Genomic DNA, 16,032 nt, shown 5'->3' with positions numbered 1-16,032 from the left:
AAGAGTCAAAATGATAAACAACAGTGATGACTAATAGTCAAAATTACAAACAATCCTGGCATCCAATGCAATATATTTTGCCCGGAGTCCAATATTAAAAGCAGATGCAAGCAAAATGAAAGCATTACTCACTAAAAGTATTGTTTTCTTATTTTACTATATTACCTTCTTTTATAGAAGAAAATATAAATGAATTAAGCTCATTTTCTCATTTTATGTAATATTTTCTATTATACTTTATTAATAAATATTCCTACTAAAATAAAGATTTTATTTCTCCTGATAGTGATAAAATAATATGAAGAATAAAATGATCGAAATGGTCTGACGTGGCAAATATCAGATTTTTATTTACTTATTTTTACTTCTTTTTCTAAAGTGTTGTTGATACTGTGCCCTATATATTCTGGACCCAGCCTTTTTTTTCTTTTTATAGCTTTGGCTTCCCATGTACTAAAATCGGTTTTGCACATATTAAGATTGGAACATCACACAGAAATTTTGCATGTGCTGTGTTTCATCTCCGAGCCGGATGTACTCTTGGAAAGAGCCAACCCGTGCCTTTGAGCGAGATGTCCCACCATTTGATAACCAGTGAGTCAAGGACTTCGCTCAGCGCATTAGGTCAGGATTTAAACAAAGGGGCAAAAATACCCATAACAAACAGTTATAGCTACCAAGAAAGTGTTGACAGGTAATAGGGATAATTCATTTCATTGCCAACATTTTAAAAGAAAAATCCCTTTAAATAGTCACGATATCAAGTCATAAAACTTTAACAACCTTAACATGGTAAAAAGTATACAAAATCAAGCACATTTTTGAATGCTGTACTTGTTCAAATGGAATTAACATCATCTTCTTCGTCTTGTCATGTTTCTTTATGTGTTAAGTAATGTTAGTAAGCCTTTGGTACTTCTTGTATCCTGTCATATTCAGTAGATTACTTTGGATTTACACTGCAGAGTATTTTGCTGACCAATGACATGTTAAAGAGCAGGTTAGTATAGCCTCTCGTGTTAATGAGCAACATGAAAAAGCAAATCTCTGGGAAAATCACACCTGGAAACCTCTTGTCCAGCTCAGAAGCGATCGATCGGTGTGACCGTGTCGCTTCGGAAATTTACATGTTGGCTCTCGCATGATCATTCAATCCATTTCAATATCTAAACGCTAACTTGTCATCTCGGTAAATTATGTAACTGGTTGTTGTTTGTTATGTCATAAATCTTTCAACTCAAGTCTAACTGGTATACCTATTTTTGAAGTTCCGAACTTGAAGTTGTGTACATTTTCAGATCGTCCTGGTCACTGGAGTCAAAGGCTTAAAGGCTTAAAAGTGGTGTTGTCTATGAAAAGCAGCTATGGCACTCATCAACTGTTTCCACATTAGCTGTGGCTCATTCAATGTACATTAGCACTAAATGTGTATCAACATTCCTTTTTTTCCAAGGCTGTTGTGTTTGTGTGTGTGATTACATAATCCCCTTTCAGTAAGTACACACAGCCGATATGGAAAGTGTTGATCCGACGACCCTTTGGAAGGGATTTTCATGCCATTAGTCCCTCCGGAGGAGCTTCTCTCGGAACACTTGTTGGTGTCCGGTAACAGTGCACGGCGATTGTCCAGTGACAACACTTGTCGGAAATAGCAACAGTCTGTCCTTAAAGACGGTGGCCGGACTTCAGCCGTGACACAACAGGACCAGGACTCAGAGAAGACAGAGAAAAGGGCCAGCTGCAGAATCGCAAGTCGCCTCACTTCTTTGATATCGCGTCGCAGTTTGAGATTGAGGAAAACGATGCCGGTGTGTACCATTGTGGAGAAGTGTGATGGCGCAGAGGCCGGAGCCGAGCTATCTTGTAGCGTCCGGGAAGAGAATAAAGCCCAGAGGGAGAGCTACTGCGCGGACTGGAAAAGCGTCAGCCTCAAAACTCAACCTGAAGAACGGTAAGGAATTGTTTTGGGCAGACGGGTTCTTCTTGCGCATGACTTTTAAAAAATATATTTCAAAATAGCGAAAATAAATGCATATTGTTTCATTTTAGCCAACAGTTTAAACATTTAGTTAGACATGTTCTCCATCATTTGTATGTGTACCTTGATGTCAACCGTAATTGAAATGAGAACGAGGCCTGTTGATATTAAATGGACGGATTGATTTCCTAAAAATGGCTGAGAATTACAGGTTTGTTCATGTGATGCCAGGAAAACCATTGAAGGTTGATCCTCATGAAGGATTAAGACAGTTTTCCAACAAATTCTAGCCCTGTGCACCAGACAGAGTAGTGACATATATTTATGAGTTATTCTTGCATTGCTGTAAAATATAGCGTATTTGCCTTTAAAAGGACATTGTGTATTATTGTCTCCTTGTGATGAAAAAAAAAACCTTCCATTCACACATTCATTAAAAAAACAACCTTGATTTGAATAATAAGCAATGCTACATAAACTATAAAATAACCATGACTTTTTTTAAATAGCCATAGATCAAGAAATTTGTGTTTATTTTACATTACATGAACCTCACCTAGAGGGCCCTGAGATGACTGCCGACAAACTAAACCTCAGCTTCTCAATTGTCTTACTCCCATTTCATTTTCTCTCGTATATCAGAATATTTTGCAATCAGGCCTATAATGAATGGCAAAACAAAATATGTTTAATATCTATAAAGTAATTACTATAAAACAATTGGGAAGAACCTTTTTTTCACTTCCGACCAAAACTTTATAAATTGGCTCACACATTTGACAATTTAAACTAACTGTTTTTATTTGGGAGATGACTGAAAATCAAATTGTTTAATAGCGTGTCAAAATGTTACAAACATTTTCTAATGTTCACTTCCAAGAGTGGTTGGTAACACACCACGAGTCGTTTTCTTTAAAACAATAATTTGTCTACATAAGTCTATAAGTATATAAATCACTCTAGGGATAAATTATTACTGAATATAAATGACGTACTTCAATACCAGAGGAATTACAGTAAGTTGTGAGAGATGACCTTAGGAAGAAAGGCTCGGCAAGTCAATTAGAAGAAAATGGGGCAGTTTGGTCACTTTGAGCCTGCGTAGTTTATTTTCTTCCTTGTGATTTGAAGCACTAGTTTTCGGCTTGACAATACAATGCAATAAAGTTATATTCATACTGGTCAAATGTTACAGAATGTCCCTCCAAAACACAAAATTAAAAACAGCGTTTTCATATGTTACAAAAAAAAAATTAAGGCCAGGTCCCCAAAGTCGTGTTGGCATTTATTTCGTGTTGATTTAAAACTTGAGTACATATTTCCCCAATTCTTTCAGGTATTGAAGCTTACAGAATCTCTGTTTTCTTTTAAAACATATAAAACGAATGTACATACGTGTAAACAAAAAACAAAACAGCGAGCTTTGTAACAAAACAAAAAAATACACACGACAAATTACAACTTTTATCCTGTTCCCATGTTAACAAGGTTAACCATGTTCACAAGGTTAAAGCCAGAACAAAGTCTCCTAATTTCTATTTTGTTGTCTGGTAAGTTCTTGTCTGAGCACAGAGGTCGGCAACAAGCGGCTCTGGAGCCGCTTGCGGCTATTTGGCACTCCCTAATACCACATTGACGCTTTTTACAAATCTTTGATACTGTAAAAATATACGTTTCCTCAGGAAGGAAAAGCATGCCATGTACATTCTTAATGTTTTCTAATGAATATAGATTTATGCAGTGTTCATATCTGGATATGTATATGTATGTATATCTGTATGTATGTATACATATATATGTATGTGTTGCCTTCCTTATAAGGCTAGTATAAAGCTTTTAATATTTTGGCACAACCCCTGTGCCAGCTATTAGCTATTACGCCTGGGAACAGTACCTTTTATAGCAATAGTTACTATATTAGCTAATAGCTACTTTTTCGAATATTAAAAGTGCTGACCTGTAAATGAATTCACACAGCTTTTGTTACATTAGCTTTTTAGTTGATTTTTTCTCTGGTATATCTAAATTATTTGGATGTTTTATTGTGTTTGTGTCTTGGTGAGTTGGTCGGGGCTCGGCTTTATAAGATCTAATGGGTTAGCGTTAGCCTAAGTTTGATCATTTTTGTCAGAAAACTTGTTTTTGAACTTTTGACGGAACCCCACAGGAAATCACTGAACATGAACGACACCTTCCGCAAGGAGACCCTCAGCCGGCAGTGGAAGGGCTCGCTCCTTACACAGGCCTGCCCATCCGGCGTCCTCCGCGTGGGCACAGTGGAGCGCGGTGTGAAGGAGCACCAGTTGCTGCCCAAGCGACACACCCTTCCTTTGCCCATTTTTACACCTACCGAGCTGGGCGTCCGCCTGGGCCGGGGGGGCCCGCATGACCCCGAGGACCTGCGACCCTTCCCCACGGCGGACGGCCTCTGCCCCACCAAGAGGAGCGTGAGCGAGATCACACGGGACTTGCCGCCCCTCAAGCCCACGCTCATGGAGTTCTGCAAGATGCCCAAGGCCCTGGGGCGCTCCATGTCGCAGGAGGCCCAGAGAGGATAAAGTAATGAAGGACTTGCATGCGATTGAGATCTTCTAAAGCGTCCATTTTTCTGAATTGTAGCATTATTCTGTTGTGGCCAGCACAGCATGTTAGAACCAGATTAACTAGCACAATGATGCAACAAATGACAAAAAGCCAAGGGAAGATTCGATTATGAAGGAACGCTTTGGAATCATGTGTGGAGAAGGACGGGAGCGTAAGTGGCTATGGAAACATCAGTGCATGGCCAAGTGTACATAAAATATTCATATGTTGATATCCTTTAAATATCTTGCGTTTTATTTTGTGTTTTTCATAATAAAATCCGATGTGCTTTTAATCTCTTGTTGAAGTGTCGTTAATAAATAATGTGTACAAGTTGGAAATGATTTCCTCCTATATTTTCTACATATTTTCCACAGTATGAAACACTTGGAAACAACTGTGTTTGGAGCCGCCACCGGGACATAACATAGCAGCTATTGCATGTGCTACTTGACTTCAACTTTATTGTCAAATATGCGATATGCACAACATACAGCAGAGATTACATTTTTCCTCTTTCCCAAACATGCAATAAATAAGACACAAATACAAAAAGCAACAAGATAACAAAAAAGTACAAACCTAAAATCTAAAAATATATGCGGTTTATAGTAAGAAATTGTGCAAAGTATAGCCTGAATCAAAATAAAGTAGTTTTGCATTGATTTGGCAGAAGGCAGAGGGGTTGAAGGAGATACAGTAGGTCAGGAAACAAGTTCAGAGTCCTGATAGCCTGATGGAAGAAGCTGTCCTTGAGCCTCCTGGCTCTGTGGCTTTTCCCTGACTGCCGCAGTTGAAGAGGCTCTGAGTTGGGTGGGTGGGGTCATCTCCAATCCTGGTGGCTTCGCAGGTTAGGCAGGAGTTGTTGAAGTTCAGGATGGGTGTGAGGGGGACACAAATTACTTTCTCTGCTGTTCTCATGATGTGCTCTAGAGGCATCATCCAACACATGCAGCTGATCAGTATGCCTAAGTAGAAGGAAAGCATGATGGGGGTTACTTGCTCTCCTGAATTTGCTGAGAAAGTTCCGGCATTGATGGGGATTTTTTTCATCCAGGGATGCGTTGTTATGACTGCAGAATAGGTCCTCGTAGATCGGCACACCCAGGCACTTAGTACTGCTTACCCTCATGGCTGCAGGACCACTATTGGAATGCTAACAAACTGCATCCCTTAATATAAACAGGCAATGGCTCCATGCACTGACTTTCAGTTTACATTCAGACTGATGATAATGTTGAGTTTGTCACTGAATGTTAATTATACAACATAACAGGTCAAGGCAGGGATGAATGTGGCTAAACTTAGGGTAGAGTTTAGTGCTAGACTTACTCCACCCCTCAAACCCCCCCTAACCTGCAAGAAGAAAAAGAAAAATACACTTCCCAATTTTTTTATTTCTTTAACTATAACTTATCACATTTTTATAAAAATGTTGTCTTGCAGTAAAGATCAATTTTGAATAATGTAAAAATGTGCGCTATGGTTTATAGATTTTTTCAAGATTTGGCAATCTTAGTATAGCATGGATCTTAAAAAGAGAAAACATATCTACCATTTGCTATCGCATAGTTTTACACTTTCTAAAACTAACGGAGTGTCTGCCAATAGTGCAAGAATTGTAGTATTTCATCAACTATTTTTTTCATTTTTGAAAGAACATTATAGATTTTTTATCATGGACCAGGAACGGAGACGGGACCCAATAGCATCCGTTTTACTCAGTTTTATCGAGAAGGAGAACAAGACTTGCACCCACGATCCGATGATCGTCGGTCCCCGGAGTGGTAACTGGAACGCGGAAGTGGCACTTCCGTGTCGAGCGAAGATAGTCGTTGACTGCAAGAAAAAACAGGTCGATGGCCGGGGCGGAGGAGCAAAAACATAAACGGGTCCAGAAAACAGGTCGGCAGCGGGGAATCAGACAGAAAACAGGGCAGGATAGAGTCGAAGAGTCACAAAAGCTGGCCTAGCTAGGAGCATAGGTTCACAGAAGATCTCACGGGTTCTTTCAGGAAGACAGGAGTTTAAAAAGAGTCCAACAGCTAATCAGGGTCCGTGGCTGTTGGCGCCAACGGGGCAGCCACAGGTGCCCCGCATCAGTAATCATGACATTTTCAGCCGTGAATCACTGAACCGTTGGGGTACCACTTCCTGTGGTGTGTCTCGGGGAAGTACAGCCTAGTGGCGCATATCCTTCTCATTTGAATCAGACACAGCACCTTATTCATCTGGTCACCATTTTTTTTCAGTGTAAAGTGTATGCGAACATGATCTAGTTGGTGGCAATTTGAGTTCTGCACAAGATGGTGTTATTGAATATTGATGGCAACATAATCGGCTGACTAAGAGCAAATGGTTGGATGTGAGCAAAGTTTTGTTTTACATGGAAACCGTTTAAGCTCAACTGCGCTTCTGACACTGTGACAGTTGTAGACTTATACCACATAGGAATGCCAGTTGGCACATCTGAAATTAGAATGTAGACGAAGGCCTTGAAGTCTTACATGATGTTTTTTTTCACATTGCTAAGAATCTTTTCATGTGTTGCATTTTCTTGCATGTGAGCGGGCGCAAAGTATAGCGCACTGGTAAGAGGGAAAATGTGCAGAAAATGAAGCACAGAAGGGAAAAGATGGTGCTAAGTGAAACCCAACACTGACATTTCTGCCTCCCCAAATTTGTTTTGTCCGGCTGTTGGACTCTCCCATTTTTCCTCCCGTATCCCTGCCCAGCTACAGTCTGACAGCACCAGATGGGAAAGTTGCTAAGCGACGCAACATGTTTTGAAATGCTAACCAGTTGTTTAGAAAAAGAATGCAGGTTGAGCCTAAAATGTCTACTATGTTCAGGTCAGGACGGGCTTCTCTCTTGCTGACTTTTGGAGAAAAAAAAATTCTCTCTCTCTCTCTCTCTCTCTCTCTCTCTCTCTCTCTCTCTCTCTCTTCTCTCTCTCTCTCTCTCTCTCTCTCTCTCTCTCTCTCTCTCTCTCTCTCTCTCTCTCTCTCTCTCTCTCTCTCTCTCTCTCTCTCTCTCTCTCTATATATATATATATATATATATATATATATATATATATATATATATATATATATATATATATATATATATATATATATATATATATATATATATATATATAATCAGCATCAAGCTCCCACTTGTTTGCCCCTAACTATAAGCTCTTTAATACATGTGTGTTTTGTGTTCCCAATTATTTTTTTATTCAGTTTTTGTTTAGTTTTACCATCAACACCAACATGTATATTTTTTACCTCATTCTTTTGTTTATGCAGCACGGCGGCGCAGTGGTTAGCGCGTGTGCGGCACCGTTCTGAGGTCATGAGATCGAACCTTCCTGTTTTGAGTTTGCATGTTCTCCTCGTGCTTGCGTGGGTTTCCTCCAGGCACTCCGGTTTCCTCCCACATTCCAAAAACATGCATGTCAGGTTAATTGGCCGGTCCAAATTGTCCCTAGGTATGAATGAGCGAATGAGTTGTCTGTCCTTGTGTGCCCTGCAATTGGCTGGCAATCAATTCAGGGTGTCCCCTGCCCACTGCCCGCAGACGGCTGGGATGGGCTCCAGTACCCCTGCAACCCTACTCAGGATAAGTGGTGCAGATAATGGATGGATGGGTGTTTTTTTATAATTACAGATCCTGATTGAGAAGAATTTGCATAATATAATGGTGACAGCAATGTAATGACAACAACTACGTTCAACTGTAACAGAGTTGAAATTTGATTGTTTTGAATGTTTTTTTGAATTCTCACAAAATCTGTGTTTTTGTTGTATTACTGTTAATATTCCGGTACCTCATTCAGTTGTTAAGTCATGGGCGTCTGCGACTGTTTTTTTCGTTTGGCACTTTATGGGCTTCAGCGCTTGCCGTAGCTTAAGTGATTTTTGTAAGCGTTGAAGATAATTGCAGTCGAGAACAGAGACCCCTGACTTTTGTATTGTTTTATTTACTGAATGCAGGCAATAAACCAGAGATTGTGAAACCTTGTGTCGTGCATGAACGAGGGTCGCTACACAACAATAACAAAAAGATCAGTCATATAGTTGATAATGGTAATCATAACAACAATAGTCTTGCCCCCCTGGCCGTTAGACCGTTAAACGGTCAATCAAACACATAGTAAATCTAAACTGCTGCTAATCTGTACATCTGTTGGTTTTGTTTGACTTTTTTTGCACTACCGACAGTTCTTTATAGCTAGCCACACCTTGCACATCTGTTCTCCTCTGCACTATCGTACTACAGTGTTATTGTTACTGTTTACCTGACTTGTTTACCTGACTGCCCATTTTGCACATCTGGTTAGCTGCTTCTCTTGCACTCTTTGCACTACTGTAAAATACTATACATAGCCATAATTCTTTAGTATATTATTAGTACTCAATACTCAAACTCAATACATTGTATTTATATCTGTACATTCAAGGAAACTCTGCGGGTCAGATGTATCGACATTTCGTTCTGTATACACGTGTACTAGAAAGACAATAAAGTAGATCTGAATCTGAATCTGAATAACAACAACAAAACATAATAGGCATGGTAATAGTAATAATAACTAGCTGAATTATTAGCTTGACCCATCTATTAACTTTATAAGGCTTCTGCTCACCAGCATTATTTGGATACCGATAATACTATTGGCTGTGGCTGCATCGGCTCGCTACAACGGGTCAGGTGTATCGACATTTCGTTCTGTGTACACAGAATGACAATACAAGGAAATTATTATTATTATTTTTATTAATAGTCACAAAACAGTTATTATAATAATGATTTTCAGCATTATCACAATAGTTATAATATATCAGAATAATTATTACTTTTACCCATCTATTAACTCTCCAATGCTACTAGTCACTAAATATCATTCAGACACCAATAATAATGACAATAATAGCAAAAATAGTGATAATAACAGTAAAGGACAATAATTATTATGATGTTAATTATTTGCTTAAACCATTCATTTGCTATAACATTTGGACCCCATTTTCCTTCTCTCTGTACGTTTCCAATATTCTTTTTTTTTTTTTTTTTTTTGGTATCAGGATTTGAACATTTTTCGAGCTCATCCTGTTGTTCCAAAGTTTCACTCCACATACAGACACACACATACTTTTCATGGATATTTAAGTTACTCCATCCTCAAGTTATAGCTTCCTTCTTTTCGTGTGAATATTTTTTGGACGTTCTCTGGTAGTACATCCTTGTTCGCTTTAAATACTAGTTATGAAGTGGAAATCTCCACTAGAACAAACAGTTTTGATAATTCGGACAGCAGAATTAGAATATCGGTGTGATCACAGTATTTTGCCTTGTGTATTATTCTTGTTGCATGTTTTGAGGGTATAAATGGGGATGGAGCGAACTTTTGTAATTATTACCTCAAACTTCTGCTTAGTATGTTTTGATATGGCAAAACTTTAGAACAATATAATATATACAATACATTATAGTTTGAAAACAATTTGGCTTTATTGATAATTAAAATGCTTTTAGATACCTTAGTTTGTATGTGTCTGATGTTTGTTTTCTAGCATATTTTACTGTCTATTGTAACCCCCAAAAGCGGTCGGTCCGTCACCGAACCTCCGCACTTGTAAGCATTTTTTGACTCTGGCTATTGTTCTGTTCCCGACCTGTCCTGTATCCTGAGATATAGAGTCTATCCTGTATTCTGTATCCTGTATCAATCCCCTGTCCCTGACTTCCCGATCGTCTCTGATTACCTGACTTGTTCCGATCACTGACCACGCACCGAACTCCCGTCCCGGCTGTTTGACTCATTTCCGCCCTCCGACCACGCTCCGATCTCGTGGGCTTCCTGCTTCTCCTGCCCAGCGATCGCCGAATCACTGGCGTTTGTTTACCTGCGCCTGACTTCTCTAAAGCTTGGTGTGAAACCTTATGCGTTTTGGGTCTACCGTCTGTTCAGGGTCTGAGACTAGTTGCCAAACTTGAAATCATTTTTCGTGAATAAAGGTTGTATGGTTAAAAAGTTCCATTATCATGCATGGTTATAATATATAGGGCAGGGCTACTAAAGAAGACTGAAGGATAAAGAATAAAAGAGAAAAAGTACAATAAGCTAACCATTTTAAGTTGGCATAACTTTTCTGATCTGACCCATCTGAGAACAGAAAGTCTGGATTCGACGCCAGAACCAAACTGAATTTGACTATCTGGATTAAAGGAATATTATCAAGGAAGAAAACCTTCCAACAAACAAGATTTGAAACATTTCCTGTGAGCCTTGTTGACAATTGTGACAATCTACCTAATAAGTATTGTCTGTGTGTGCCAGCATAACGTCTATTTAAAAATAATGGGCTGTTTACGGCCATACCGCCCTGAGAACGATCAATCTCAAGAAGTTAAGCAAGGTCGGGCCTGGTTAGTGTTTGGGAGCGGGACTGCCTGGGAATAGCAGTTCCTGTAAATAGGTCATTTGGTAAACGCTCTGCTGCAACAGCACTGCTACAGACAGTAACAATGCACTTTCTGGAAGGGGGACCTAATAAATCGAATTGAATTGAAAGTAAATAGTATTCTGTGGATTAAAAAAAAGCACCTCTTCTAATTGGCCTCGTTTAACTATATACAGAAAGAACCAAAAGAATAGAGCTGATCACGCTCGGCAAAGCCAATTGGCATTTGGCCCGTTTGAAGTAAATAGGAAAATGTGTTTTGATTTGAATCGGCAGACTGATAATGAGGCTAAAATAGCTATCGCGCCTACGTTTATTTGATGGCAACATAATGTAGTGTGAAGCTGTCCCACTTCCGCCCACAACACAATCTTCTCAAAGAATGAGCATTAACAAATCGACAACAAAGGAATGTCTTTTTTTCCACGGCTGCTGCTCTTCCTCCGCTCGGTGTTATTAATAGTCTGCTAAACTTAATACTGGCATGATAACGGCGTGTTCTAACAACTTTGAGATCTTAATCCGTTGCCTTATCGGGGATCTCAATGTGCTCCCCTCCCACAAGTGACCACGCACAGACAATGGGGCGGCTCTGTCATTCGGTCCCGGTGGAGCTCGAGACACGTGGACCGGACATGTGTCGTCTCGTCTCATCAGATTTGACTCGGCCACTTCACTCAACACTCTGGGTTGTTTTCTTGGATACTAAGCGCATGGATAGCAAACAAATCCAAAAAAATGAGCCCCCAAGCTTTTTCCTGTGGGGGCCACATAACTTTTTCCTTCTCTTAGGAGGGCCCGGTTTAGTTTGTAGCAAAACGTGTAACGATTGCAGGAGTGCCTATATATAAATGCAGTGTTCTCGTTTGCCCGCGTCCCTGCGTCCTCGACGCATCATTTTTGCTGGGGACGCATAGTGTCAAATCAACGTGCGTCCCTGGGACGCAACTTTTTTGACACAAAATTGACATTATTACCCGCTTACTTATTTTTAACAAAGATTTATCGCACTCCAAACTTTTCGTCTGCCAGATCTGCCATTTTTGTTTTGGTCTCGCGGTTCGAGTTTTCGTCTGCACGCCGATCTCGGCAAACAATATCTCGGTGCTTCGAGATGACGCCATTGTCTGGCTTGATCGGCGTTAAAGCAGCATGTATAAAAGCTCTTTGAACTCAGTTGGGCATTGTTAACACATACTTCGTCAAGAAAATATTTTACTTTCCACTTAAAAGGACACCTCAAACCTGTTGTGATGAATATTATTGAAAACAACCAAACATTTGCATTTGATTGTAGTTTTGATTGATATGCATTTTATATTGTCCCTTTGTTCATCAAAATACAATGTTAAGATAATTTCAAAATTTAAATCCCCAAACTACCGCCTGCAGACAGAATACGATCCATCTATACATTTGGTCCCAACAATACCTGAGAGAATTTTTTTTACCTACAAAAGAATGCAAATTCTGGGTGCACGGTTTTGGTTTTATAGTAAAAGGATTTGAACCCGACTCGCAGCGGAAGAGCATCAAACTCGTACCATTACAATACCAGTAAAATATATGACATATGAAAAGGCATTGGGTTTATCTCATGATCTTTAGTCTGTACCACAGACACATTTCATCATGCATTGCACATGTTAGTAGTAAAATAAATCAGTCACCAAAATGCTTGGAATAGAATATAAAAACATAATTTGTTGTCATTCTAACATGTCTGAAGCACAATGAAATTAACATTAGTTTCTGGTACCGTGACCAAACATAGTGTAAAAATGAGATAGCACAAAAGAAAGTTTATTTTCCATATACTTTTATGCAAAGGACCCACAATGGTATTTTTAATTATTTACTTAATTAATAGTGCTTTTATTTATTTTCTGACGTTTGATCAGTGAACAATCCAGAAGGGTAATCATGGCTTTCGGAAAAACAATACATTTTTATATCTAGGCACTCCCCGCAATGGACACATTTCTCCTATTACCAACCTCTTGTCAAAGGTATATTTTGTTTGACCCGTACATGAAAAAGTTATGGAGACGCCTTGTTTAAACACTTTTCACAATTAAGACGTTTCGAAAATTGTGGCGTCAACAACAGTGGAAAGGTCCTATCTTTGCTGTCCTCTGCCGGTCAGTTATGAGTAAGGCACAGTGGATCTTAATACCGGGTAATTCAATTTGGGACGCGCAATCTTGAAGGTTCTGTGCACTTTCCCCTCATCTGCCACACTTAGTACTTATGACCAAGACTTCTAAAGATTTAACTGATAAGATTAAAAGAGCCAACGAGGACTGTGCCTGTTGTAAAAATCATTTCTGTTGAATTTTAATGAACAGGTATTTGAATTAACAGACTTGTAATGACAATTTCACAGAAAGAAGTCGAGTCAAGTCATTTTTATTTGTATAGCCCTTAATCACAAAGAGTATCAAAGGGCTTCACATGTTATTATACATGTTTAGGTTATTCATATGCAATAGAGTAGAAGTGAGTTTTAAGCTTAGATTTAAACATATCGGATCTCAGGGGGAAGAGCATTCCACAACACCGGTGCCCAGATGAAGAACGCTCTCGAACCTGCGGAACACTTCTTGGCTCTTGGGATCACCATAAGACCGGCGCTCTCAGAACGAAGGCTTCGGGCCGGGACATAGGGGGAGCTCAGATCTGAAAGATATGAGGGGGAAAATCCATGTATAATTTTGTATAATAATAAGAGAACCTTGAAATCACATCTTAGGCTAACAAGGAGCAAATGCATGTTAGCCATTGAGGTGATGCGATCGGACTTTTTTGTCCTAGTTAAAAGAAGATGTACCATCCAGGAGCACATATATTATTTTCGATCATAGGCAACTAAAATTGGCCCCTGATGAGAAGCTGCCATTTAGACATCTTCCTCCCCTCCTCCTCATGTCCTTAATCAAGCCTCTTGTTAGAGCCTCCGCCGTCGTTAAATCCATTGTCAAAAGGCCGTCAGTGACATTAGAGTGTGTCGATGCTGTTAATTGGCCGTCCGTTGTTCAGCAGTATTGATCTTTTGCTTCCTATCAGGAACTGGATGTAGAAGAATAATACTTACATTGTGATGCTATATGACTCGTATATGATATCATTCTGAATGACCTCAAAGTAGAGTTGTTGGCTCTTTATCTTAACAATGAAATATTTTGACAAAATCTGCTCCACAATACAATAGTATAATGCATAAACAGGTGCTCAAAGGGAGTAGGCTGAAGCGAAAGCCTTTAGCTGGCTATCACAATTTATTTTTCTCTTGCAGGAAGAACATATCGAATCAAAAGAAAACAAGCCCTCCAACCAATGCGAGACTAGCCAAACAGTTCTCGGACATGCCAGACTCGTGCAACAGATGCAAACAGTCAGCGACTGATTACCTACATGTTTTGGTTTTCAGTTTTTCAAACATTAGGTAAAGTCCTTGGTTTCCCAATAGACCAAGAACTACTCATTGCCCTTTTCAGAGTCCCGCCTCCACTGTTCCAATCTAAACCATCGCAAACTGTAATTTCCTACTATTCCTGTTCCCTACTTGCAAGGAGACTCCCTTTCCTTAAATGGACTCATACTGTACATCCCGTGCGACACTCAAGAGATGCATTCAGGAAATTTTGCAAAAGGTGAAGCTTGAGAAAATTGCATTCTCCCTTAGAGGTTCCATAAAGGCTTTCTAGAAAACTTGGCAACCCTTGGAAGGAACAAAGAGAAAATGTAAATAAAAATATTTGAGGGGAGGGAAGAAAACAGAAGAAAAAAGGATAGTAGAAAAAAGAAAACATGTATATTACAATTATTTTTCGATGGGTATTATTTTATAAAAAAACACTAGTAAATGTCCTGATTCTTTTGTGTTAGCTGACAAATTTTTTACCTGCAAAAGGTTAACCATCTTCCCGCAGCTAATTAAAAATAATCAAACTTTCACCCTTCAGAACATTTCTTTCCATTGTCACAAGAACCCTAAACATAATATTAATATTAACATTAATATTAATATTAATAATAACAATATTGGGGGCCCACCATCTTAGTGGTTAGTGCATCCGCAGCACAGCTCTAATGTCATGGTTCAATGTACAAGCGAGTTGTCTGTGTATGCCCTGGGACTGGCTGGCAAACAGCTCAAGGTGTCCCCTGCCCACTGCCCAAGGATATCTGAGATGGGCTCCAGCACCCCCTTTACTCCACTTACGATAGGTGGTACAGCTAATGGATGGAATGATTTTTAAGGTCAACAGAAAAAACATCCATAAATTATTCATTCGGAAAGAGGGAGATTATAATTTAAGGGTTTGTAGTAAATTCATAATCCCAAAGGTGAGAACCACCAGGAAATGTATGTGTGTGTCTGTGTGCGGAGTCAAACTTTGGAACAATTTACAAGACGAGATCAAGCAATGCCCGCAACCCTACCGAGGATAAGCGGCGCAGCTAATGAGGTGAGGTGAGGATCAAACAATGTCCAACTATTCACTTGTTCAAATTTAAATACAAAAAAACATTCCTGGCGGAATACAGAGATGACGAAAATGGGGTATGAGTGATACGAGAGATTGGGAATACTGCGTACTAGAACTCAGATTAACTTTGTGTTATTGTTGCTATTGTTATATCATAACTGTTATTATTAATTGTAATGCAATTGTTGTTATATCATTGGTGTATTTAATAGAGAAGATGAAGGGGTAGGGAATATAAGCATTTTGTTCTTACTAACCCTTTTCAAACATAATATATAACATTATTTTGTTGTTGAGTAATTGTTTTTGTTCTGTTTTTATTTTAATTTTTGAATAAAGTTTTCATTCATTTATTCATTCATTCAATGGAGAATAATAAAATATTCCAAAAGTATAGAATAAAATTGCCTGTGTAATCTTTGGTAACAACGTAGTGAACATTGCTTGGTATGAGATTTCACAGGCACTCCATGACAAACAAGATACATATTTCCATTAATAACAACATAGTAAGACAGATAAG

At 39.1% G+C, this 16,032-nt stretch overlaps 1 protein-coding gene and 1 long non-coding RNA gene across 2 annotated transcripts; one reads left to right on the top strand and one right to left on the bottom strand.

Annotated features, from left to right (window-relative positions):
* Window positions 1-1,647: 1,647 nt before the first annotated feature.
* On the top strand, window positions 1,648-4,856 carry tcap (titin-cap (telethonin)). The gene is made up of 2 exons (XM_088354227.1): window positions 1,648-1,951; window positions 4,146-4,856. The coding sequence occupies exons 1-2, from the start codon at window positions 1,803-1,805 to the stop codon at window positions 4,534-4,536; spliced, it is 540 nt and encodes a 179-aa protein (XP_088210353.1). The 5' UTR covers window positions 1,648-1,802; the 3' UTR covers window positions 4,537-4,856.
* Window positions 4,857-13,409: 8,553 nt separating this feature from the next.
* LOC148374001 (uncharacterized) lies at window positions 13,410-14,734 on the bottom strand. The gene is made up of 2 exons (XR_015852855.1): window positions 13,847-14,734; window positions 13,410-13,695 (listed from the first exon to the last, which is right to left on the bottom strand). It is a non-coding gene; the product is annotated as an uncharacterized LOC148374001 (long non-coding RNA).
* Window positions 14,735-16,032: the final 1,298 nt, after the last annotated feature.

Source organism: Urocampus carinirostris, chromosome 1, assembly GCF_059441175.1.
Source record: "Urocampus carinirostris isolate Australia breed hairy pipefish chromosome 1, RoL_Ucar_1.0, whole genome shotgun sequence".
NCBI lineage: Eukaryota > Metazoa > Chordata > Actinopteri > Syngnathiformes > Syngnathidae > Urocampus > Urocampus carinirostris.
The sequence above is the reverse complement of the archived record's forward strand: the minus strand, read 5'-3'. Positions and strand labels throughout refer to the sequence as shown.

Coding starts and splice junctions, on each gene's coding strand:
- tcap (XM_088354227.1), top strand. CDS start 1,803: ATGCCGGTGTGTACCATTGTGGAGAAGTGTGATGGCGCAGAGGCCGGA. Junction 1,952..4,145: donor AAAACTCAACCTGAAGAACG/GTAAGGAATTGT, acceptor GGAACCCCACAG/GAAATCACTGAACATGAACG.